This window comes from Sceloporus undulatus, chromosome 2 (assembly GCF_019175285.1).
Source record: "Sceloporus undulatus isolate JIND9_A2432 ecotype Alabama chromosome 2, SceUnd_v1.1, whole genome shotgun sequence".
Taxonomy (NCBI): Eukaryota; Metazoa; Chordata; class Lepidosauria; order Squamata; family Phrynosomatidae; genus Sceloporus; species Sceloporus undulatus.
Window position 1 is genome coordinate 224,680,213 of NC_056523.1, and position 27,159 is coordinate 224,707,371.

Sequence of the window (27,159 nt, forward strand, 5' to 3'; positions counted from 1 at the left end):
TCCAGTAAGTGGAACTAAAGCAAAAATGAAAAATGTTTCTAACCACAGCCTCAAGTGGGAGTACAATTGCATGTCCTTTTTTCCTTTTCTTTTTTTACAGACAGCCACTCCATCTAGTCAAATGTTGGCTCAGCCACCAGTTTTGGCCCTACTTCCATCCACCACTTTGCCAAAACACACACACACACACACACACACACACACACACACACACACACACACAGTTCTAAAACTGCTGGACTGTGCCTGTGGACTGGAGATGTTTATAATATTCTGTGTGGGCTGGGGTTGTTACAATGCCAGCCTTTGGGCATATGCCATAACCAGATCTACAATTTTACACTGATCACACTATAATGTTTTCCAAACTGGTGCTAGTAGGAAAAATGTCCATTTGAACTGAACATGATCAATCCCCTTCCCCAGTTGCTCTAAAATCTTACAACTGCCTTCGTCTTAATACAGGGAAAACATTAATATAAATGTAAATTCATACCTCTTAGTGATGCTCAAAATGGAGGACATTTTGAAATTCCTAATGGAGTGAAATTCCTAATGTACTGGAAAAGGAGGATGTCTGGTTACCCTGCCTTAATTTCCTATCAAATGTTTATTTCCTAACCTGAGAAGTATGAAATTGAAAACAATACAACGTACCTGTTTTCCTACAACCACACTCCTAGGCAACATGCCCTGTGGATGTAGTGTCCCTGCTCAAAACCCGTATGAAGTTATGGGGAGCACCTCTCCCCATATGTGCCTTTCCAAGGATTAAGATCTTCTGGGGGACTCTCCTTCGTGTCCCATCCATGAGGTCTATATATTGTGTTGTGACACAGCAGAGGACTTTCCCAGCCATGGCACCCCAATTTCACAATGCCCTCCCCCTGGAGACCCAACTGGCACCAAAGCCCTTGCCATTTAGGCACCAGGTTAAAACCTGGTTGTTCATTTAAGCTTTGGACTTCATTAATTCAGCCCAAAGAGTATTTATAGTTTTTAATTAATTATATTGTTCAGTTTGTTTTTCGCTTATTGTGTTTAACCTGTTTTAATGCTATTTAATGCTCGTACGCCACCCTGAGATTACTCAATATAGGACAGTGTATAAATATATCCACCATAATCATCATCATCATCATCACCATCATCTTTAAAACCATGGAAGAGGGGAGAAGGCAGCTGATTTCACAGCTGCTTTAACAGGGTTATATCTAGGTGAGGAGACATGGATAAAATGTAAGCAAGGCTGCATTGTGGGCCATTTGACTGTTAGATCAGTTTAGTTTAGGACTGCAGCAGTAGGTGTTGAAATGTGGTGGACTGCTGTGAAAAACACAAATAAAGATAATAACCACCTAAATGGACAAGAGTACAGATACCATCATGGTTGTGCTGCTCTGTTTTCTGTCTGTGTGGGGTGGGGCAAACTAGAAAGAAAAGAGGAATGAGGCGAGAAAAGGTTTTTAACTCCTTCTCATGTTCTAGATGGCACTGATGATTATGGAGACGGGAGGATCTGCAAGGTGCGATTTGATGCCAACGGTGCTGCATCTATGAAACGAGATCCTAGGGATGCTAAGCTGCTGCCAGTCCATCATATGCTTTTACCTCACGACAGGGTGCACTACCTGCAGGTAATGTGCCACATTCCTAAAATATGTTTTGAGACACTGGTCATCTGAAACACAGTCTGGTTTAGAAGCTTGAAATCTGAACATCTGGGTATCATCTTTTACTGAATCAGCCTATTTAGTACAGAAGTCAACCCAAGCCTGGCTCAGGTGTGGATCTGAGATCATCTTGAGTTGCCAGGGGACTGAACTGGCAAATCTCTACCTGCAAAACTTGCACAGTATCCCTTTTTTAAAAATTAAAATCATCATCCATTGAGAAAAGTTTAAAAAATTATGAATACAATATATATCATGGAGCAAATGAGTCAAATCAGAAAACATCATCATTCCATAAGTTCAGATGTTGAGACGGTGGCAGAGGAGGGTGTTCTAAAGAATTTACAAAGGTCAAAAAGGGTAACCATTTCTCCGCAAAAGGAGTGTGACATGAAGTGAAGCTGTTGATCCTGTCTGATAACTTTTCCAGACCTTTTGCCACCAGTTATCCATGAACAAACAGCCTGTCTTCCAATTCTGTGCTATCTCTAACACAGTAATAGCCATAAGGAAACAAATTATATATTTATATTTTATGTTGTTATTATTACCATTAAATACAGATAAAAATAATAACTACTGTATCTCTAAGCTATGCCCATCCTACAGATCCCAAAGTAAATGTCATGGGATGGAAACGTGAATGCCCCAACCTGTCTTTCCAGAAAGAAGGAGATCTCTCAGCATTACCAGTGAAATAACAGGATTTGGGGATTCCTAGTAGCAGGAAAACATGGGAAGGTTAGAAGTGGAAGATGGCAGTTTATATAATTTAAGGTGTAAAACTAGATGATTGTAGGGTAAAAACTGGACCTAGAAGCACTGGATGTTATCAGACAAGGGAAATTGGAAGTATAATCCAATGCAATCCGAACGCAATCATGGGGTTTCATGTTATTGCATGAGAGTTGATCACACACAATTTTGGGCAATGGCAAGCTATTTTCAGGCAATGGAAAGTCATTTCGAACACAATTGGAATTCACATAAGTTTGCAGTACTAGCGAATTCACGTGAATGCGTTCTGGCCCCACTTTCTTTTCATTCGAAATTAAGAGAAATTCCTCCCGTGTGATAAATTCCACTGTTGTGGGATTTACTTTTGTTCGCATACTTTCCTGCACAAATTCACATCTGTTCACACTCCTTGTACTGAAAATGCACAACCATCTGAATGCATGGGAAGCAGGCCAGTGGACACACATGCAATAATGCAGATTTCAGCAGATACTCTGTTAAAAACCGTGAAGCTTTTTTCAGCGGAGGTTAAGGAGTTTTTCATACACACCCCATAAAAAAGCCTAAACTTCTGCAAATCATGTGTGGTCACATTCTATTCACCTGGAAAGAGGAATATTTTAAACGTGTAGACTAGCCCTATGTTAACAGTAATATCCTCTGCCGTGAAACCTCTGGCTGTGGGTCACGAGGGGTAAAAAGAGAGGAGGACCTTGGTCAGTTTTCTTTCTCTTTTTTATTGTAGCACTGTTGGCCCTTTCTATCCATTGATTATTTTTATCCACATATTCAAGAACCTACGGCTTGAAAATACAGTAATACACACACACACACACACACACATATTGCAAAAAGCCAACCTTGATTTTGCCATGGTGGCGCAGTGGTAGGAGCCCTGGTGGCGCAGTGGTTAAATGCCTGTACTGCAGCCATTCACTCAAGACCACAAGGTTGCGAGTTCAAGACCAGCAAAAGGGCCCAAGCTTGACTCAGGCTTGCATCCTTCCGAGGAGGGAGCTAAAATGAGTACCCAGACTGTTGGGGGCAATTTAGCTTACTTGCTAATTAGCTTACTTGCTGTTCACCGCTATGATCTTTGGAATAGCGGTATATAAATAAAACATATTATTATTATTATTATTATTATTATTATTATTATTATTTTATATCAGGGATACCATTTTACTATGCCACTGTATATAATGGGACTTGAGCATCTATAGATTTTAGTATCCATGGAATGTCCTGTAACCAAACCCCAAAGGCCCACTGTAATCCTTTGTTAGACCTGCCTGTATGTGGCAAACAATCCAGTTTTATGTATTTTTTTAAACTATAGTAATGCTCCATGATTCCCTTTAGGTCCCTATCTCTCGGAGGATGTCCCATGATGAAACAAACATCTTCTCCTCACACCGTTCTCCTTCCTTCCTTCACAAGTGGTCCTCGTCTGATGACATCCGTGTGGTGGTCCCCCACAAACCCGGAGGAGCCGCCGGCTTTCTGCCCCCTGAACTCCGCGGCTACCACCAGCATCGACGGTCGGCAGAGGATGAGTTCACCACGCTGCGCCAGTTCTTGGAAGCTGGATTGGCCAGCCGGGGCACAGGCCCTGGGTCTACTGCTTGTTTTTTCCGCGACGAGATTACCACCTTCATTGATGAAACGCCAGTCCCCTCCCCACTCAGCAGTCCATGCCACTCACACCTTCCATTCCCAGCCCAACTGGAGAGACCCGGCTCCCTAGTTGACCAGGAAGGTGATCTTGACAGGGATCAATGGTGTTCACTGACTGGTGGGGAAAACCTAGCTCTCTGCAGTCGTGAACAGGAGCCTGACCAATGGACCACAGCGGCTCACGAGGCACAGACCTTCCATAAGCTCAACCTATGAAACAGCACCAAGAAAATGGATTGTGCTCCGAGTTTTTAACTTGACATGTCTATCCAGTCCCAGGATCCAAGGGACAATTTAGGTCCCCTTGTTTCTCACCATGTTTGTGGGGGAGGAAAATAGTGCCTCTCTCTGTGGTGTGGAGGAAAGAAAAACAAAGGGCAGGGAGAAAGTGGCGTAGTTGGAAGGAATCGTGGTGCCCTGCTCTCAGGTGACAAATGCGTGCGCAGACAGACCACCACAGCTCCTTGAGGGCACTTTTTGTCAGCTCCATCCCGTTGGTAGGTGTTAGTGCCACCCATCTCTCCTCTATCTTAGCTCCACCCGATATGAGAAACACACATTAATTGCCAAGAATGGGATAGGAAGGTATTAAAAGAAATGTCTCTATTTGGAGTTTCACTTGTGTCTGGCTTTGTGTGTGTGTGTGTGTGTTTTATTGATGGTTTTATGTATTAAAGTTATTGGGGCTATAGTGTAGACACACTCATCTGAAAATAAGGGCCCAAACAGACAGGCCAAAATAAAGCTGCTCCGGGTCACATTGGAGGTATGCTGTTTAAAAGACACACACATCCTAAGAGGCAAGAAGCTGCGCCAAAGCTGTGGGCCAGTCTTTAGGACTGGATTGTGGCTTTGGCGCGGCTTCCAGCCGCTTAGGACGCATGCATCATTTAAACAGCATACCTCTAAAGTGTCCTGAAGCCGCTTTATTTTGGCTTGTCTGTTCAGGCCCTAAGAGCCACTGAAAACAACAGGATGTACTAAAAGTGTATGGGATTTTGCAGTGAGCATTTGTTTCATGAGACTTAAATGGAGCCAAATGAGGAGGAGCAATGCAGGGATCAATACAATGCACTGGGATGCCAATCAGGAAAGATTAATTGCATTTAATAAACATGTAATAATAGTATATTTTTCACAATGCTTCACTTAGGATGCATCCACAGTGCAGCATTAATGCAGTTTGGCACCACTTTAATTGTCATGACTCTGTCCTGTGGAATCCTGGAATTTGTAGTTCGGTGAAGTATTGAGCCTGGTCTGTCAGAGAGCGCTGGTGCTTCACAGAAGTACAACTCCCAGGATTCTGTAAAATAGAGGCATGGCAGTTAAAGTGGTTTCAAACTGCTTTAACTCTGCAATGTGGCTACACCTGGAAATTTAACATCCATTTGCAATGGAAAAAGATACTTCCTTTGCAACCCAATCTTTTGTTAAGCAGAGGACATCAGGAAAACTTTAGGTAGTGTTGAGGTAAAACCAACATCACTGGGTATGCTAGCTAGGGCTATCTTTTCTTTCTTTCTTTCTTTCTTTCTTTCTTTCTTTCTTTCTCTCTCTCTCTCTCTCTAATTCCCCCAGAATTATAACTCAGTACAGTTTACAATTTTTAAAAGATATACAGTAAATAAAAACATAGAAAGGATTATTCATATAATGTAAATAAAGTACCAGGAAAGTTTGAAAGGAGTATATGTGGTCTAGTGGTTTGAACTATAACTTTGGAGACCAAGGTTCAAATTCCAGCTTGGCCATGAAAGCCCATTATAGGTGACCCTGGGCAAGTCACACTCTCTCAGCCTCAGAGAATGGCAATGGCAAACCTCCTCTGAACAAATTTTGCTGTGAAAACCCCATGATAGGTTCGCCTTAGGGTCTCCATAAGTTGGAAACAACTTGCAGGCACACAATAACAACAATACATTAAACATTAATATATATGTATTAAAAATTAAAAGCAGTTAAAAACAATTGTTGTTGCCAAGCCGGGAATCAAACCTGGGTCTCCAGAGTCATTGTCCAGCACTCAAACCACTATGCCACACCGGCTCTGGTAGCAACCCATTAAATCCTTCATTTAAAAATAGTCTCCAAAAGCCCATTAGAATACCTATATGTATTAAAGGTTTGCCTGAGAGCAGGGCAGCAAGAAATGGACCATTCTTGCCACCCCAGGAAGAGACTTCCAGGGTCTAAGAGCTGCCACCAAAAAGGCAGTCCAACATTTGAAGGATGGTATGATTTTTCACCCCAGATTTAAATAGTGGCTTTGGTGTAGTTAATGACTGACAGTGGTTTATAAGTACATAGACTCTTCCCAAGCACCTTATAGTCTAATTCATTATAAAACATGTTCTAACCTCCTTTCCAGCATTTATACATTTTATATAATCCGGTTGACAATGTGCACCAGCATGAAAGGACTTCAAAGACATTTTAATTAAAAAGGAATAAATTTTAAAGGCTGTATTATTTGGCATATAGAAGAGAAATGCAGAGTCTTTTGCAAGAGCACAAGGCAATATGAAATGTCATATTTATGCTTGGTGTATATACTCACCCCTCCCTTGTAGTGTCATGTACGGTTTTTGTTGTCATCATCCCCCTCTTTTTTTTCCAGATCCTTGTAGAACTCCATAAAGATACAAAGACAGAACAGAATCTGTCACAGAGATAACTGATAGCCTAAGCTTCTGTTATTGCCTTCACTAGATTGAAGAGGGAGGATATTCTCCAACATTTTACTACTACAGTACCGATACACTGATTACACTCACTTTCATGCATTAAACATAACGAAGGGCCTGCTAGATGATTTGCAAGTTAAATCCCAATTTAGCCATCTAGAATCTGAGTTATGTAAGAAGATTGGTGTGGAGGCATGCAGGTCCCATTAGCTTGGTGAAAGAATAGCTGAATTTAAAAGACCACGGTTTTCCTCAGAACACATCACTAGTGAACTCGTGGCTGATGTGGTCATTTGGACCATGGAAGGTCTGGCTCAAAGCTCATGTTGTGCACTGCTCTCCCTGCTGTCATTTTTGCCCGAAATGACAATGTCCTAAGCCCAAACTTAATTGAGATAAGACAAGCGGTACATTAGTCAAAACACTTTAGAATAAACTAGAGCTTAGGCCCTCTTTAAATCCTCAATGTAACATTATCAGATTATTTGCGCTAGTAATGTGCAATTCTAATTGATTTTAAAGCTAGAGAGAACTATTAGTCTGCTGTAGCCTGCCCTCTTACATAACCCTAATAGAGACGTTCACTCACTCATTCCTGTACCAAAGCCAGAATTCTTGGGGGAACTGAATGTATGTATTTTATAAAGTTAAGAGCTGCTGAATCCATTAAGTCTCCAGGGCAGTTATTCCAAGTTAATTTCCTTCTCTGGAAACCTCCTTCCTGCTCTTACAGTATTTTGCTTTGCTTTTTTTTTTGCAGGCTCACGTACATTTTTCTTGGCAGAAATCATTAGATATTTACTTACCTGTAACAATGCTATACTGTTCAGTTATTTGACTGGACTTACAGCTCATCTTTATATAAAGCAGTGGTTGTTAACCTGTGGTCCCCGGACCCCCAGAGGGACACACTGTCCTCACAAGGGGTCTGCAATGGCTTGAAGGCTGCAGTCAGCCCACCTCCCTGCAGCACAGCAGCCACGTGGCAGGAGCTACGGCAAAGGCTGGCAGGCTGGCTGGCTAGGCCTGCGTGTTGTCTGTCCTGTGGCTGCTCTGCCAAGGGGAAGAGGTTATTGAGCAGATGAGGGACAGTCGAGCTGACAACCTGCCTGCCTACCAGCCTTTACCCGTCTCTTTCTCCCTCCTCTCCTTTCTTGCTGAGCGCAGTCCAGTCTCCTATTAAAAATGCTTCAACTACCTTTTGTCCCCTTCTTCATCAAGAAGAGAGAAAACCCAGAAAAGGAAGGGAAAGACCGAGCAGGAGCTAGCAAGCAAGCAAAGGGTCTGGCACCCCTCCTTGGCACTGATGTCAACTAATACTAAGCTATTCAGAGTTAGCTGGGGCATTTACACAGGGGGCAGCTCTTTGCCACCACCTGCCCACCATGCATCCCCCCCTGCTCCTTCTCCTTTTCTGACTCCTTTCTTGCCAATACTTCTGTACCTTCCTTTCCCACCTTGGCACCACCACATCTCTGCCTCAATCCAAGGCTGTCTCCACTTAACCCTCCTCACTACACCTCATTTCAGGCCCACCAAACCATTCTGAGAGATAGGATAAAAACCTAGAATCACAACACCTTAGGGCTGGAAGGGGCTGCAAGGAAACCTCCATGTGCACAAGTCCCTTTTTGGACAGTGCTTCATGATCCCCTGCTTTTTGGGGAGAAGAGGTATTGACTTCCATGGGCACAAGTCCCTTTATGGATGGTACTTTATGGTCCCCTGATTCTATGGAGCAGAATTATTGACTTCCATGTGCATAAGTCCTTCTTTGGACACTGCTTTGAGATCATTGCTTCTGGGGAACAGAGTTCAATCTGGTCCAGTATCAGAGGCTCCAAAGGGGGAAGGAAGACTTTTCTCCTGCTTTTTCCCATCAGTTTGCAGATGGAGCAGTTTAAACAACAAGACACAGTCTCAGACAACCAGCCAGCCTTTGCTTTGGCTCCTATCATGCACCTGCTCCAGTGTGGAGAGGAAACGGACTGAACAACTGAACAACAGGACAAGGCAGGAGCCAATGTAAAGGATGTGTGACATGTGACAGGCATGTGATGGACGGGAGTCAAGGCAAAGGCTGACTGGCTGAGCCTGAGCACGTTGCTGTGTAATCCCCTCCCGATGCAAACTAATGGAAGATGTAGGATAAAAGTATTTCCTTTGCTTTCTGACAATTCAGTGTACACCAATGTTGTGTCATGCACAAAATTATCAAAAATATTGTATAAAACTTCCATCAAGCTATGTGTACAAGATGTATATGAAACATAAATGATTTTTGTGTTACATTTTGGTCCCACCTCCAAGATAGCTCATAAGAACCATAGAATCAGAGTTGGAAGAGACCCCAAGGGCCATCCACTCCAACCCCCTTTTGCCATGCAGGAACACACAATCAAAGCACCCCGGCAGAAGACCATCCAGCCTCTGTTTAGAAACCTCCAAAGAAGGAGGCTTCACCACACTCCAAGGCAGCATCTTCCACTATTGATTTAGGTGGAATCTCTTTTCCTGTAATTTGAATCCATTGTTCCATGTCCTATTCACTGGAGCTGCAGAAAACAAGTGTGCTTCATCCTCAATATGACACCCCTTCAAACATAGCTATTCATATCACTTCTTAACATTCTCTTCCCCAGGATAAACATACCCAGCTCCCTAAATCTCTCCTCATAGGACTTTTATGGTTTCCAGGCCCTCCACCATTTTGGTTGCCCTTTTCTGAATACATCCCAGCTTCTCAACATCCTTTTTAAACTGTGGTGTCCAGAACTGGACACAGTATTATTCCAGATGAGGCCTGACCAAGGCAGAATAGAGTGGCATTATTACTTCTCTCTATGACACTACCTCTATTGATGCAGCCTAGAATCGCAAATACAGGGTCCTTCAAAATCCAAAAAAAATCCAAAATCCAAAACACTTCTTGTCCCAAGCATTTCAGATAAGGGAGGCTCAACCTGTATTACAACTACACCTCATCTTTCTTTCAAGGGATGTAAGACAGTGTATATAGCTCTTGCCTCCACACCATTTGATCCTCCAAACATTGTGATTTAGGAGATTATTGCACGGCCATTTTTGTCCAAACCATGCACGGGACAGGCTCAAGCTGAAACAGGGAAGAGCGGGTGTTATCACACAGTAAATTGCTGCTGCACAAAAATCGGATGGCAGAGCATGCCTGGAGGACGGGCAATGGTCAGGTGGCAGCATAGCAGCACCCGTTCTTTCCCATTTTGGCCCAACCCAGTTCCGTGCACAACTCAGACAAAAATGGCTATGCAATAATCTCCGCAGGTTAGGCTGGCAGAGAGAGATGGAGATAGGCTAGCAGGCTGGCCCAGGAATATCCTGTGAGCTCTCATGGCTGGAACTGAACATGGCTCTATCCAATCCACTACTCATATGCAGTGGTGTCACTAGCGAGTGCAGAGGTGCAGAGCGCACCCTAAGGGGGGGTGTCACCACTGCTCCTCAAATATCTGCATTTTGGCAGAAACCTGCTGTGGCATTTCCCTGTTTCTGTTTAAAATCCTGTAAAAGATGGTGTGAGTGGGATGAGGCTCAGTAAAAGGAGATTTTTTAAATAATAATAATAATAATAATTCAAAATTGAAATTAAAAAATTTAATTACAATTTTTATTCTTTTAAAATTTATTTTAAAACATTCACATTTTACCAAATTTCCACTGTAACCACATGAAACTATGCATATGTAAATACATATAGCGTGTGCGTATGATATTGTAATTTAAAGGTATAATTTTAATTTTGCTAGTTGTTTAAGGGGAACAGAGTTCAATCTGGTCCAGTATCAGATCGCCCCAAAGGAGCTTCTGGCTGCTCCTTTGAGTGCTGGATTGGGGCTGTGACAACTACACGCATGGCTCCGATCCGGCATTTTCCCGGGGCAAAAAGAAGCAGCAGAAAACTGCTCCTTTTTGCACTGGGAAAAAGGTGCCTTTGCCATTGCAGCAGCAGTTTCGCTGCATTTCGGCAGCGTGCGGTGTCTAAACACTGTGCCACCAAAATGCCGCAACACTGGTTGGGTGTGCGGCGTGACGCTGGCTTGGAGGCGGAGTCAGGATGTGCGGCATGTGGACACCATGACCACAAGTTGCAGGGAAGCCGGCTCTTTTTGCCAGTGTGTTTAGTCCCTGTGTCACAACTGTTACCATTAGATTCAGTGATGTATGGGAATTATGCTTTATGAATAACATTTGTACAAAAACATTACTAAGGAAGGTGTGTTATAGGAGGAGGTCAGTTGAGGAGGTGACACCATGAGTTGTTGCACCGGGTGACACCAACCCTAGTGATGTGATGCCACTACCATTTGGACAGGGACAGTGAGCCAGGAAAACTTGCTCAAGAATCACCTCCTCAATCCAAAACATCTGGTCCCACCTTTCTCACCACATCTGATCATGAATGTTTCCACCTTCTCTTTAACTGGCACATTTTATGCATTTAAGAGCAACAGAGGGGGCAGATTGCACACATAGGGCAGTAATAAACTAATGCGTGATGTGCAATGGCTAAATGTACGCACCACAGAGAACTACAACTGATCCTGGATTGATGGAAGGAAACCTCTTTACAGTAACAGTTTGCTTTCAAGCACTTTTTTGTTGTGTTGGTGTTTTGAATTTGGGGCTTACATGAACTTGTAATGTGTGTGTGAAAGAGAGACCCAGGAATTGAGCATACAACTTGGTTGTCTCCAAGCTGTGTAATGCAGGCCAGGGATAGGTGCTGGGTCTGGTCTTCCACAACAGGATACCTTTCTTCAGACATTCCTCCTTCCCAAACAGGATAACCAGATGCCCTGATTACAGAGGAAGACAAGATACAGTTGGCCCTTTCCTTACGCGGGGGATCCGTTCCGGACCCCACCATGTTTTGGAATTTCAGCGATAATGCATTTCTGATATCGCTTTATTTGCGCAAGTAAGTGTGATGGTGACTTGCCGTTTTCCCTTTATTTGCAGGATGCTTTAAATGCGCTTTAATCTCTCTTTAATGCCGAAATGTGTGATAAACTCCTAGAACTGTCAAGTCACGCCTCTTGCTCAAAATGGAGGAGTTGTAGCACTTTGGAGCCTGACTGGAAGAAAGAAGTTGGCAGCCTGAGCTTTCCTAAAGGCTCCAGTCCTCTTCCAGAGCTGCATTTGAGGGAGTGGAAGCCAGGCACAGAAGTGGTGTTGCTCCATGGGGCTTCTTCTTCTCAGGGATGCTCCAAATGGGGAGACCTTTTGGCATTCCTCCGGGGCAGAAGCCTGGCATGTAGGACATCATGGCCTGGAAAAGGAGGACCCGGCTGCCCCCCCCCCCCCCCCCCCCCGCTGAAGGAGGCCTGCCCTGGAGCCTCCTCCTGGCCGCCTTCCTCCCTCCTCCTCTTCCTCCGGAGCCCTCCCTCCCTCCTTCCTTCGCAGCCACATCGCCAGACACAGGACTCCCGGCCTTGGACCTTCCTTGGCTCCGGACCAGACCCGCCTTGGGCCCCGGGAAGACCGGGCCTTGGCTTGGCTTGGCTTCCCTGCCTCTTTTCCTTTCTTTCTTTCTTTCGCTCTCTCTCTCTCTCTCTCTCCCGTCTTCCTTCCTTCCTTCCTTTCTCTCTTTTTCTTTCTCTCTTCCTTTCTCTCCTCCTCCCTTCCTTCCTCTCTCTCTCTCTCTCTCTCCCTTCCTTCCTCCCTCCTTTCCTTGCTTTCTTTCTCTCGCTCTCTCTTCCTCCCTCCCTTCGTCCCTCCCTTCCTTTCTCTCTGTCTTCCTTCCTTTCTTCTTTTCTCTCTCTCTCTCCCTCCCTCCCTCCTTCTCTCTTTCTTTCTCTTTATCTCTCTCTCCCTTTCTTTCTCTCCTTCTCTTCCTCTCTCTCTCTCTCCCTTTCTTTCTCTCCTTCTCTTTCTCTCTCCCCCTTTCTTTCCTTCTTTCTTTCTCTCTCTCTCCCTCCCTCTCTTTCTCTTTATCTCTCTCTCCCCCTTTCTTTCTCTCCTTCTCTTCCTCTCTCTCTTTCTTCCTCTCTCTCTCCCTCCCTCTTTTCCTCTCTCTCTCTCTCCCTCCCTCTCTTTCTCTTTCTCTCTCTCTCTCTCCCCCTTTCTTTCTCTCCTTCTCTTCCTCTCTCTCTTTCTTCCTCTCTCCCTCCCTCCTTTCCTCTCTCTCTCTCTTTCTCTCTTCCTTCCTTCCATCCCGAGCACCATGCCCTCCTCCTCCTTCCTCCTCCTGGGGCTGCTCCTCTCCTCCTCTTCTCCCTCTTCTCTGCCCCCCTTCGACCTGCTCTATGCGGACGGGGTGAGGGCCTACTTCGCGGGGGACTGGTCGGGGGCCTCGGCGCTGCTCCAGCGCTGCCTGCACAGCTTCTCCTGGGGCCTCAGGGCCCGCAGGGAGTGCCAGGGGCTCTGCCAGGGAGAGGCCGGCTTCGCCCCTCTCCTCCTCCCTCAGGGGCCTGGGGAGGGGCCCCGGGGCCGGGGGTCCTGGGAGGGCTCCTTCTGGGCCAGCGTCCTCCAAAGGGCCGAGTGCCTGGAGGGATGCCTGGCCAGGAATCTCGGGGGCCAGCCCTCTCGACACAGGGCCAGCCCCGAGGTCCGCAGGGACTTCCTCCGCAGGGAGCCCTACAACTACCTCCAGGTGGCCTTCTTCAAGGTGAGCAGCAGCAGCAGGAGAAGCAAGCCAGGCAGACCCTGCCAGCCTCCAGAGGCTGCCTCCTCCTCCTCATGGCAACCTCCAGGGCAACTCCCTGGTGGTCACCTTTGGCCAAAAGTCTCACTCAAAGACCTAGAGAGGACACTCCAAAAGGCATTTGCAGCTCCTCCAACGCAATTCAATGGCCAATGTCTGGCAGATGTTCACCACAGAGTTGCCCTGGAGGACCTAGAGATTCCTAGAGAGGTGTCCTCTCAGGTAAAAACATGGTGTTTTTGTTATTTGCGGCTTCCCCACATTCACAGGGCCAGAGGTCTTGTGCCCCTAACCCTGGCGGATGTGGAGGGACGAGCGGACATTGGCCATATCTCTTATCGTCCTTGTCACCCTTCTCTGAACCTGTTCCAACCTCTCTCTATATCACCAAAGTGAGGCACCAACTGAATGCAGTCCTCTAGACAAGGCCTGACCCACGCAGAATATGTGGTGGGACTATTACTTCACTCAGCTTGGAAACTGTGCTTCTATTAACGCATGAGAAAATAGCATTCGCCTTCTTTGTCGCAGCATCATGCTGCTACTCATGTTCAGTTTGTGATCAGCAATAATCTTGAAGTCATTTTTGCATGTAGTGCTGCTGAGGCATATATGCCCCATTCGGTACCAGTGTATTTGGGTTTTGTGGCCTAACTGTAGAATTTTGCCTCTGTTGTCTCTATTGAATGTGTCTTTCATTTTATTAATATTGGCCCCATTTGCTAGTTTTATGTAGTTCCATTTCAATTCCATTCCTGTCTTCCAATGTGTTCTGCAAACTTGATAAGAATTCCCTCCACCTTGTCATCTAAGGTCCAAAACACACTGCAGGAATAATCCAGTTTGAGACCACTTTAACTGCCCTGGCTCCTTGAACTATAGTTTGTTGTGACACCAGAACTCACTGACAGAGAAGGCTCAATGTCTCACCAAACTACACATCCCAGGATTCCCTAGCATTGAGCCAGGGCAGTTAAAGCGGTCTCAAACTGGATTATTCCTGCAGTGTGTTTAGGACCTCTGTCATGGATAAGGATGTTGAAAAGTAAGGGCTCCAGGACGGAGCCCTGCAGAACTCAACTTGAGACCTGCTTCCAGTTTGATGTGCAGCCATGCAGGATAAGTCTCTGAGCATGGCTTTCCAACTTATTGTCGCCCCATTCTCACAGTGTCCCCCTCTGTTCCATACTGAGTCAGTTTGCTAAGCAAAATATTATGGAGGGTCTTGTCAAATGTTGATCTGAAATCTAGATAAATGACATCTACAGCATTCCCACCATCTACTAAAATAGTGACTTGGTCGCAATACTGTTCCAGGCACCACAATTCAAGAAGGATGTTGACAAACTGGAGTGTGTCCAGAGGAGGGTGAGCAAAATGGTGAAAGGTCTGGGAACCATGCCTTATGAGGAGTAACTTAGGGAGCTGAGAATGTTTAGCCTGGGGAAGAGGAGGAAAGTTCTTTTCCAAATGTATTAGGAAAATACTAATGTTGAGGTGGAATATCTTTTCCTGTTGCTGAAATCCACTGTTGTGTGTCCTATTCTCTGGAGCAGCAGAAAACAAGCTTGCTCCATCCTCAGTATGACACCCCTTCAAATACTTAAACAAGGCTATTATGTCACCCCCTTAGCCTTCTCTTTCCCAGGCTAAACATACGCAGGTCCCTAAGATACTTATCCTAGGGCATGGCTTCCAGACCTTTGTGGGTTGTTGCTTCATTTGTTGTAGCAATGTGCTTTGGCTTGTCCCTGCTCAAGATTACCTGTCTTCCCATACTCTGTTATACTCAGCAACTGTTGCATATCTGTTGCATGGGACTATGTATTAGCTAGGCATGCCAAAGTCAAAAATCCCTTTTGCTTTAAATGGGTATCAGGTAATGTAATCTCAAATTATGAAATATGTTAAAAAGTCTTGTAACATCTCTCTCTCATGTGTGTGTGTGTGTGGGGGGGGGGGTGTATGTTAAAATTGAATCCAAGAACTTCCTTTCAGAGGGCTCTTTTCCCTATTTCCCATCCTCTCAATCTAAAATGGTGCCCTTGTGGTGTTGACCTGCTTCTAAATTAGATTTTTTCCCCCATTTCGACAGCTTAAGAAACTGGATGAAGCGGTGTCTTCAGCTCATACCTTCTTTGTGGCCAATCCACACCACTTACAGATGCGGGAAGACATCGAGAAATACCAGCGCATGGCAGGGGTGAAAGCAGAAAGCTTCAGGGATCTTGAGGCCATGCCACATTGGGTAAGAGAGGTCCAAGGGGCACATTTTTCAGAGCCTGATACTCTAAAGATCTCTATGACCTGCTGGAGGAGATCTGCCACATTTCCACTCATACAGCCTTCAGGAAGGCCCTTAAGACGGATCTCTTCTGGCAGGCCTTCCCAATTTAGCTTCTCCTCCCTAAACAAGGACATATGAATGTGACTGCTAACTGTCCTTCTCTCTGTCCACCCATTTTTGCCCCCAATTTTTAGCTGGCCCCATTTTAGTATCGCCCCATATTGTTTATTGATATTGTTCGTTGGGATGGCGGGTTGGGAAGGGATTATTTTGAATTTTATTGTATTTTTGATGTATTTTTATTGTTGTTACACACCTGGATTCCTTGTGATTGGGCGGGATACAAATAAATCATTTATTATTATTATTATTATTATTATTATTATTATTATTATCATCATCATCATCATCATCATTAAGCCACCCCATTGGAGTTATTATCTGAGAAGGTCATTGGTTGTGGTCAATTATTTCCAGTATTTAAAAAGTGAAGTATTATATTACTTGTTAATAGTGTATAACTTTTAAAATTGCTGCTTTAAAAAAATAAAATCCCCAAAACCTTCAAATGTCCTTGAAATAGCATGTTCAAGTAACATGATGTTTTACTCCTAATATTAACACCAGTATGGGTATAGCACTAAGAGTAACTGTTCTGGCACGTGTTACTTTTAACAGTGTGCTTCAAAGCTCATTTCCAAGTTATGCATTTATTCCAGAATAGCCATACTTTCTTTACTCGCCTTTTACAAGACATCAGCACAACACTGCTATAGAATTAGAGAGCTGGAAGATGTTGCAACCCTAACTAGAAACCTGGACCAACAGCTAAGCCATCACACAGATCATTGTCCTCCGGTGTGCTTTTCTCATGCTCTTTTTGCATTTTCTCAGACCACAGAAAACGCAGCTTTGGGGTAAAGAAGTGAACAATAGCATTTGCTCTACACACAACTTTTGGTGTGATTTTGACACATGTTATGACATGGCTGACAAGTGAACTTGTAAATAGTGTTTACCACAAATCTAGTCTTTCTGGTCCACAATAGTTTAGGTTCTGTAGTTTTTGCTTTCTCTGATTTTAAAACAGTTTTAAGTTATTGGTGTAATCATGCCATAGCATTTAAAGTATAAGAGCACTTCAGCACCCATTTTAAAATGTTTTTAACAAACATTGAAATTAATTTGATTTCAAAAACAATATGCTCAGGTTAACTAACCGTTCCTCTAAACTGATAAACTTATCATTGGTTGGGAAAGAGATTTTTCTACTTTTTATTATTAATATATTTTCTATATAATTTTAATTACCTTAGGAATATTAAAATAAATCTGAGGGACATGCCCCTCTTCTAGTGTTCTTGTTTAGATGTTTGTCAACCTCTACATTTTAAAAACATTTTTTTTCATTTTTAATACAGTTTTAAAAAAAATCTTACATAGACACTAGATAAAAGTCAAACTCGTTAAATCGTGTGAGACCCATAAAGACATGCAGGCATTTCCCCCCTTTATTTTAATGCAACCATAGAGAGGACTGTGAAGCTGTGGGAGAAGTGGGTATGACAATAAACATGGGAATTATTTAGCCCTCTCATTGCTGTTGGATTGCAACTCCGAGCTATTCTACACAGCTGTGAGGGATGATGTGAGCTGCAGTCCAGCAACATATGGAAGACCATACATTCCCCATCCCTGGTATGACTATGGGGTGAAATAGACCGGCAGCTTCAACTGGCTTCAGTTTGACATGGGGACATGGCCTTCAGATGTCGCAATGCCACCCCTAAGCCAGCGTCTTGCCACCCACCCAACCAGATGGCAGGCGGCGTTCCAGCATTCTGGCGGTGCACCAAAAAAACAGTACCATGGCAGAAAAGGCGCCCTTTTCCCACCCCAAATAGGAGTGGCATTTTGCTGCTTCTTTTTGGGCCTGAAAAACACCAGATCGGGGCTACGGCTTGCGGTTGCTGTGGCCCTGATCCAGTGCTCAAAGCCATCCCTTTAAGGCCATCTGTACAGGCTCTCAGTTTCCCCAGGGACAATTTGCTGATTTCCCACTTAAAGATGCTCTTTGCCATGTTGAGGAAAACTGCACAGCACCACAGGGGAAAAGGTGACAACCACATATGCATGCATACCATGGTCCAGATCCAAGAGGCAAACAAATCAAATGGGATGCTAGCTCAGGAAGAGGCAGCAGAAAAACCTACAGTGATCACTTCCAATTCACAGGGGATCTGTTTCGGACTACCGCCACTCCCGCGAATCAGGAAAATCAGCAATATTGGAGCTCCATTGATTACAATGGGGGCATGCTCCTGCACATGGTGCTACATGCACACCATGGGTGCACATACCATTATGTCCTGGCTTTCCATCCGCAAAAGGCCAAGGGACATGAATGGCAAGACTGCAAATCGGAAGGGACGACTGTACAGTCTTTGAGAAAAGCCAGGGAGTTCTAATCATATTTATTTTTATTTTATCAATTTCTTAGCTGCTTTTCATAGTTTCCTCAAGGGAGCTTACAACAAGAAAGCAATATCATACTCATTAGTCCTACTTAGAATAGATCCATTGAAATGAATTGAACTTTTTGTGTATGCCTGTGCCTCCATTGATATCCATAAGTCTTGACTAAATCTTGTTGTATTTAGCCCCACAAAAATTTAAATTAAATCCAGCTACAATGAAATACAGGTGTTTTTTTTTTAATTTTATTTTGGCTTTGTAAAACTGGCTTTCTGGAAGGCAAGGGAAGAACATTTAAAGTGTTCTAAAAGGAATACAGAGAATGAGCACAACTTGAGCCTAATTGGGAGGAAACACATGTGTCTGTCTGATCATTGTACTTTATAGCTGCTGATGAAGGGCTCCCACAACTAAAAGTTCCACCATGCAAAAAATATCTAGCAATCCTCCATCCTGAACTGATATACCGTATGCATATATCAGTTCTATAAGTCGACCCCATGTGTAAGTTGAGGGCAGGTTTGGGGGCCAGAATTAAGGATTTTTTTAATTGACCTCTGAATAAGTCAAGGGTAAAACATAGGAGCATGTAACAAAAGTTGTAAAGGATGGAGCAAAGGAAAATGACGCTAAAGAACTTACAAAATTCCATCAGGCATAACTGTTTGTGCTTATACTAAAGGCTGGATGGATGAGAAAATAAAAAGGGGTGCTTCCAGGAACGATTACGCTCTCGGTATTTACCAGGGAATGGTTCCTTTGTAAATAAGAGTTAAAATACAGTAATTACATTGACCCGTGGATAAGTCGACTCAGGTTTTTTGGGTCAATTTTAAACTAAAATTTATAGACTTCTGCATGAATATATACAGGAGATCAGTGTTAAACACAAATTTAACACTTCACTGAAAGTCAAGCTTCATGTCCTGCAGAGTTCAAGACAGTGGTGGGAGTTGTGGGTAGGCAGCAAATTGACCCAGAGCTGTGGCTGCCAAGCAGGAGGTGTCTAACCTTTTGTGTGATATTTGAAATGCACTCCTATCCATAGCCTCCTTGGGGAAGGAAAACAGGCATGGTACAGCTCTCTGTCTTCTTTTTCTTAACATGGCTGACAGTGGGTTCTGAGGAGAGAATGTCAATGACAAAGTGACACAATGGAAAGAGTGATGGCAAACCTATGGCACATGTGCCAGAGGTAGGACTCAGAGCCCTTTCTGTGGGCACATGTGCCATAGTCCCAGCATAGAGTTTGCCAGAGTTTGTTACTGAAAGCCAGAGGGACATGGCATTTTGCAATAAATAAGTGGGTTTGGGGTTGCAGTTTGGGCACTCGGCCTCAAAAAGGTTCACCATCACTGACATAGACCATCCAGTCTGGTTTCCAGCCATTTTTCCTTTGAAAAAGAAAAGAGTTTCATCATGTCATGTGAAATCTGGTGCTGAGAACTAAGCTTCTGTTTGCACCATCCTCCCTGGTGGACAGTCACAGCCTGGGCTCTCCTCAGAGGTTAATGAGATGGCTTTGCTCTGCAGGTGGCATATGAAGCCGGAGTGCACCATTACGGTAAGGATGACTACCAGCCGGCAATGGCAAAACTGGAGGAATCACTCAGCGAAGCGCTGCTGGCCCTAGAGGACTGCAGAGCCCTTTGTGAGGGACTCCAGGATGAAGAGGAGGACAAAGAGGAGGAGATGCAACTTGGTCTTTATGAGGCCACTGCAGGTAGTACCACAAGCCTTAATACATGCAGTGGATGCTATGGCGTTTATAAGGCAGTGCACATAGTTTGGGAAGATCAAAAGGTCCTGAATTGAGGAAATATATGCACTTCTCATTCTCCCCACCATACCTCCCTGTATTTTAATTTTGTGTGTTCTCTACTTAAACAGTTGCCTAGTTGTCACACAAAACTAACACCTGTGGTCCTAACTAGACATGACATAGGAGATCCAGAAATATGTAATGTACTCTTGCATTCTTTTAGAAATTTAAAAGCCTGTGAAAGAAAATGTAAATATGTGTGTGAAGAAGAGAGTGTGTGTATTCTGTCTCCATACATTGCTGTCACAACCACCTCTACCTGCACCTAACCAGATGCAGACTATCAAGGGTTCCATGATCAACCTCTATGACCCTCCAGCCAGTAATGTTGCCCACTATTGCTATAGAGAAAATAGGTGCCAGTTTTGTATATTCTCTTAGTAGCTGGAATAGCTTTTGCCAAAACAAAACAAAAACATTGCATAGCAGTCTGTTGTTATGTGCCATCAGGTCAGCTTTAGCTTATAGGAGTGGTTCCCAACCTTCCTAATGTTGCGACCCTTTAATACAGTTCCTCATGTTGTGGTGACCCAAACCCATGAAATTATTTTCGTTGCTACTTCATAACTGTAATTAAATAGGTGTTTTCCAATGGTCTTAGGCAACCCCCATGAAAGGGTCATTCAACCCCCAAAGGGGGTCCCGACCCACAGGTTGGGAACCACTGGCTTATAGTGACCCTATGAGTGAGAAACTTCCAAGAGTCCCTACCAGCCCTACTCAGATCTTGCAGGGCTATGGCTTCCTTTACTGAGTAAATCCATCTGTAATACAGATTTCCTCTTTTCCTTTTGCCTTCTACTTTATTAAGCATTGTCGTCTTTTCCAGTGAGTCACATCATCTTGAAATATGACAGCCTCAGTTTAGTTATTTTGGCTTCTAGTGAGAGTTCAGGCTTGACTTGCTCTCAGACCCTTTCATTTCTTGTTTTGGAGAAATGCTCTCTACAGCACTCTCCTCCAGCATTGCATTTCAGATGGGTTGATTCTCTTCCTGTCAACTTTTGTCACTGAAAAACAAAAGAGAAGGAAATATAAGACCTGACTCAAGAAACTGACCATTCAAACCAACAGTCAGAAAACGAATAAATAAAGATTGTTGTTGTTCTTGTGTGCTTCCAAGTCATTTCTGATTTATGGTGACCCTATTATGGGGTTTGCTTGGACGGTTCTTTTATAGAGAGTTTGAAATTGCCTTCCTCTGAGGCTGAGAGAATGTGATTTGCCCAAGGTCATCCAGTGGTTTTCATGGCCGAGCAGGGATTCGAATCTGGGTTTCCAAAGTCACAGTCTAATGCTCAAACCACTACACCATGCTGGTTTCGACTGTGACTTTGGAAACCCAAATTTGAATATGAATGATTTTTGTATTGGTCACTGAAGAAAACGAGATATATTGAAGCACCTCTGGTTTTTTAAAAGTGTTGCCTTGTTTAGATTATTTATCAGTCTTCTATTAGTTTAGAGATTTATGTCTTCACCTTTTACTGGACTATGCCTGTTGTGTGAAACACTTCTGCATTTATTACACATTGCATGGATTTGGAAATTATAACATATTCTTGATTGTTTGGATGGTTGAACATAGGTGGGTTTGTTGAAAAACTGTATAAGCTTTACTTGCTTGTTTCCTGGCTGTGGGTTTGTCAGTTTTCTTCACTGTCCAGCTTTGACATCTAAGCACAAAAATAAGAAATACTATGGCATGAATGATTTTGACTTTGCTATCTACTAATATCTTTTAATGCTTGAGGATCTTATCTAGTTGCTTCATAAGTGACTAGCCTTCCCAGTCTAGGTTTTTTGATTTCTTTATTGATGACTGAATGACAGTATAGAAAATCTTTTAACAATTTCAATGTCTTTATCATCTGTTTTATAGTTATGTAAATCTTCTGTGTTCATTATTTTTGTTTTCTTAATATTCAGCTGCAACCCAGCTTTTGCACTTTGAATAGTCTTGAAAAAACATGGGGACAATTGAGATACGCGAAACAATTTTTTACCAAAAAGAAATCCAGTCATTGAAGGGGTAACTCTAGAGTCTAATGACCATGATCCAGTTTTAAAGACTGTTAATAAACATTTAGGATGAAAAGATGTCTTCCTGGATCCTAATATTAGTCCTCTCTTGAGTAGACCTTTGAATGAGTGGGATTTACAATCAACAGTTGATTTAATAAGTTTAGGCTAGTGGGTGTCACTCTTCCTTCAGTTTTACATCAGCAGTTTAGTGAAACTATACAAAATGTATGTTAACTCACAACTATTTCAAACATTTAATTTAAAGAAATGTTTAAAACATTAATGATTGCATAGACATGAAACAACAATGCAAAGGTATCTTTGTCTTCCTCCAAGAAAGTTAAAGAGTTCATGCCTCTTGTTGCTTCTGCTCACTTTTTAAATAGAGGCATATCTCAGTTTAAGAAGCCTTTGACAAAGAAACTACTTTTTTCGTAGTCTTTTCTACCCATCTAGTCCCTCTTTTCTTCCTTGTTTTCCATCAAGCTGGATTGTTGTAGCAGCATCAGCATTGGGCGTAAGGTAAAGAGGGGATGGAGAAATTCCTGACAGTAAGAGCTGTTCAACAGTGGAACATACTCCCTCGGAGGTCTCCTTCTTTGGAGGGTTTTAAACAGGCTGGATGGCCATCTGTCAAAGGGAGGGCTTTGATGGCAGAAGAGGATTGGAATGGATGGCCCTTGGTGTCCCTTCCAACTCTATGATTCTATAATTCTATTGAATGCATTACATATGAGGATCAGAACTGCACATGTATTTCCACATGACCCAGAATTCAAACCACATTTGACTCCATGGAATATGGTTCACTAGAAGTCTGATTTTTCATTGTCTCTGGTCTTTTCTTTTTACCCACTTTTTCTCTTATTGGTCATTTTGTATATACAAAAATGGAAGCCCCAAACACCACCTGTGCTTACAACATTTACTGTTCCCATTTATTATGTTCCTATAACTTGAAATTCCAGGGTCAGAATTTAAATGGTAAAATCTGAAGTGTGGGAAATGTATGAATAATGTTAGTATTTATTTTAGCTCATGTGTTCTGTGAAAAAGGTATTCCTTTGGAATGGGGACTTCTACTCATGCTTGGAGAGCCACTTTCAAGGGCTCCACTTTGTATTCACTTCCTAACAAAGGGCTTGCAGCCTCACAAAGGATTCAAGATAGACTGGATCTCAAAGGCAATAGCTTTTTGTCTAGCTAATGGGATTTAAAGTTTATTTCCTGGACTAAATCTCCCAGGACCCATATAGCAAGAAGGAAAGGGGGTCCACCTGCATGAATAATACCCTTCCATACTATCTGAACTGAAGACAACAGTCACAACATCTTGACCAAATGTAGGCCTGGGACTAACATCATCACCTTTTTTCTTTCTTTCTCCTGTATGATTTTTATGAAGAAGCCAGTGGAGCTTTGAAAGTTTGCAACATGTAAAATGTGTAATTGGGTTGGCCCAATGAAAAGCTATCACTGTTTTGTGGATTTTGGATGATAGTATGCTCCACTTTGTAAAAGCAGACAGAGGTGGTGCTGGAGATGCAACCATGTCATCTTATATTTCTCCCTCTTTGCCTTCTAGCTCACTACATCCAGGTCTTGAAGTGCAGGCAGAAGTGCATCCTCAACATTGCCACTAAGCCAGGAAGGGTGTCCTCCATAGAAGACTTCATCCCATCCCATTTTGATCTGCTGCAGTTTGCCTATGACAAAGGTAAGCAAAGAAGACTTTGCTGAGGAGGAGCCCAGCAGAGACAGATGCCTCTGCTCTTGAGGTGGGGTGCTTCTGGAATGGCAGACAGAGCTGCCACAATGACCACGTCCACCTTCTCTGTTTCAGTTGGGAATCATACTGCTGCTGCTGAATGTGCAGCTACCTACTTGCTCTTCTATCCATCAGATGATGTGATGCTAGGAAAACTGAAACAGTACCAAGCAGAAGTGGGAGAAGAAACACCTGTTGCAGCCAGAAAGGTGCTGACAACATTCTCCGTTTCAAAATGCTGTCAGATTTTCTGTATCAATCAATGTAATATTTTGCACATCCAGAGAGAATTCAGTGTCCTCACTGCAAACAAAGGGAAGGGGGAGGAAAAGAAGACAAAGTGGGTGGGTCCATAGAAGGGGGTAGGAGAAAATGGAAGAAAAAAATGAAGGATGTCCTGCTGATAAAGTGGACCAAGTTTTTAAAAAAGGTGGAGGAAAACACCCAAAGAAATTCTTCTGTTTCACAGTTTGCAACATCCAAAATCCCTCTGGTGAGAAGTGTTGCTGCTGCTACTCCCTCTGTGTTCATGGCCCACAGATCTCAGGAATTTGGCCACTTCTCTTCTAAGGGTGTGCAATTCCAGTGTACATGCTGGAGCCAGCATGGTATAGAAGAGGTTCAAACATTTGATCATCAGTGTTTTGTTTAAAGACCACAAATATAGAGCACTGGGCTCTGAGGTGCTGGGGAAAAACAATGTATTAAGGCAGTGTAGTTCAGATTTACCAGAAAGTATCAGTATATGGCCGTATTTCTTGGTCACCATACAAAATCCTAACAATTGTCAGTAAACAACATTCCTGGTATTTATTATGAGAGAGGACGAGATTGCCCCCAAGGGTCAACTTACCTGTTATCCAAAATGAGTGATTTGCACTGGAGAGAGAAAAGGCATAGTAAAGCTGTAGGATATTAGTTGGGAGACCAGTATTCTGTTGGGGATGCTTTGATTGTAAGTTCATGCATTGGGGGGGGGGGGTTGGACTGGATGGCCCTTGTGGTCTTTCAACTCTATGATTCTGGCACTGCAGTTCCACTGAAAATCACCTCTTCTCCCTGCCGCTATTTTCCTCAAGCTGCTAAAAGTTAGTAGCATCCTTCCCTGGGCGAGCAATAATTTTATTTAAAAGTGGTGTTTGTTCATTGAAACTGGAGGAGGTGGAGACAAAGCTCCTCTCCACCCCTTCTATGATCTGAACAACCTGTTCATTAACTCTTTTTCTCTCTCCATCTCTATTTCTCTCTTTTTCTCCCACCTCTCCCTCCATCCCTCCCTCTATGTCCCCCCCCCCCCACACCCACACACACACCTGTTGTGCAGTATGTCAAAATAAGCAAGATACCAGTCTGGGCCCTGTGTTTAACATGTAATTTGACCATAAGCCAGCATCAGTTGCCCACTTTAAGGGTGGCTGAGCATATTTATTGGCAGAGCTGGTTTAGTTAAGCAAGCAAAGCTGAAACCCTTTTTGCAGTACGAATTTTTGTGTTAATTTAATAGCTTAATTTCATCCTCAGAGCATCCACCTTTATGTGCAAAGATCTCTTATGGAGAAGAAATTGATTTACTATGCAGTGGAACACCTTGGCAAGAGTTTTAATGACCCTGTAAGTAGCCATAATCTTCTCTGGAGATGAGTTCTTTGTGACCTCATTGCATCAGAGTGATTTATTCATTTTATTCCTCCATGAAACTCAGCTTGACAAAATGTTTTGTGCATGACCTCTTTCTTTCCTCCTATTCTGGAGTCTGAGATAAGGGACAGATGGGAAGAACTTCTGCCTTAGATTTGAAGCTTTCCAATTACTCTATGTTTTGTGATATCAAAGATTAACAAGAAGCATAACAGTCAAGATGTATGGTGTAATAATAAAATTGAACCAGAAAACAAATTAGCATCAAAAACAAGTCAGAAATATAAACAGTGCAGAAGAAAGTACTGTAAACAACAACTCAATGCTGGGCAGTTTTTTTACTGATGTCAAAATGATCACAGTTTCTACAAGGAAGACATTCCAAAGCTGTTGTCCAGCATTGAAAAAGATCTAGATTCAGCTGCCTAGGTAAGGGAGCTTCTAAAGAGCTGCTTCCAGTAGTCTCATAAATTCCCACAACCAAGGGAATGGGTATTTTGTAAAGAAGGGAATAAACTAATGTCACCTTGCACCAACTATTCCTCAGGCCATCAAAGAAAGTGAAGGTGTGAAGCTTCTTGGTCTCCTCTGGTTCCACAAAGACCCTTGTAGTGTGCAGATAGACTTGCTGAGTTTTTTTATTTTTATTATGTCACTTCCATTGTGTTACATTACATTCATCTATCATTACTAGAAGAAAAACAGTAATTTAACTTGGAAAAGCAGTATTTTTTTAAGACGGACTTAAATGTAACTAAACTTATCTTCAACATTTTCTAAAATACATATGTCTAAAATATCTTCTTTTTCCAATTTATTTTACTGTTTCACTTGTTTATACTTGCTTGCTGAGATTTACGCTGCACACACACGCCAAAAAAAATCCCTCAGTGCTATAGAATTCTGGGAATTGTACTTTTGTGAGACATTTAGCCTTCTCTGTCAGATAGCTCTGGTGCCACAATAAACTATAATTCCCAGAATTTGATAGTGTTGAGCCATGACAGTTAAAGTGGTGTCAACCTGGATTATTTCTGTAGTGTAGATGCAGCTTTAGAGCGAACACAGATAACTGTCAGCTGTAGGGAAGCACACTGTCTTAGAGTGTGATGAGAATGAGGAGGTAGGATGATGGGATACATAGGTTCTTGGATGTGCCACAGTATGGAGGAGTCTCTGTTGTGGAACTAAGTCCCTGAATTTATTTCTTTAGGAATCGTGGACTCCTGAGGAAATTATCCCTGAAAGCCTGAAAGAAAAATACAAGTAAGTTTCAAAGCAGCAATTTAGGACATAGGCAGAATTTAGGGATAACTTGAAGAATGGTAGTGCCTCAGGATCTGTGCAGAGGGGCCAGGCTCACAATTAAACAGAAGCCAAGAGTGGAAGTTGTAGATTTCATTTTTTTGCTGATGGTGATTTTCTCTGTATTAATCTTTAGGGAAGATCAGGAGAAGCAAAGCATGAAGGCCATGGATATGGAACACCAGGATCAGAGGGGTGAGTGGCAGAAAAAGATCTGCTGGAGAGAATGGCCAGAGTCCCATTATTTCTCTTTCCTGTTCCACCTGTTAAGGTGGATCCAGAGCTTCTTCCAAAACTGGCTAGCAAAATGAGGGAGTGAACCCACTCTCTCACAGCCCCAAATTTCAGCTGAGGTTTCTCTTGGCTGTCTGTGTGCCACTGA

At 43.1% G+C, this 27,159-nt stretch overlaps 2 protein-coding genes across 2 annotated transcripts in view; both read left to right on the forward strand.

Moving 5' to 3' along the window:
* The window catches only part of GPR162 (G protein-coupled receptor 162), a 15,559-nt gene extending 10,801 nt beyond the window's left edge, over window positions 1-4,758 (forward strand). The window contains exons 3-4 of the mRNA XM_042454601.1: window positions 1,489-1,637; window positions 3,774-4,758. Of these exons, the coding sequence (XP_042310535.1) occupies window positions 1,489-1,637; window positions 3,774-4,304 (680 nt within the window). The 3' untranslated portion in view covers window positions 4,305-4,758. The remainder of the gene's footprint in view (window positions 1-1,488; window positions 1,638-3,773) is intronic.
* An 8,180-nt stretch (window positions 4,759-12,938) lies between these two features.
* The window catches only part of P3H3 (prolyl 3-hydroxylase 3), a 31,253-nt gene continuing 17,032 nt past the window's right edge, over window positions 12,939-27,159 (forward strand). Inside the window, 8 exon segments of the mRNA XM_042454602.1 lie at window positions 12,939-13,421; window positions 15,553-15,705; window positions 19,753-19,942; window positions 23,652-23,783; window positions 23,910-24,043; window positions 25,356-25,445; window positions 26,686-26,738; window positions 26,914-26,972. Of these exon segments, the coding sequence (XP_042310536.1) occupies window positions 12,978-13,421; window positions 15,553-15,705; window positions 19,753-19,942; window positions 23,652-23,783; window positions 23,910-24,043; window positions 25,356-25,445; window positions 26,686-26,738; window positions 26,914-26,972 (1,255 nt within the window). The 5' untranslated portion in view covers window positions 12,939-12,977.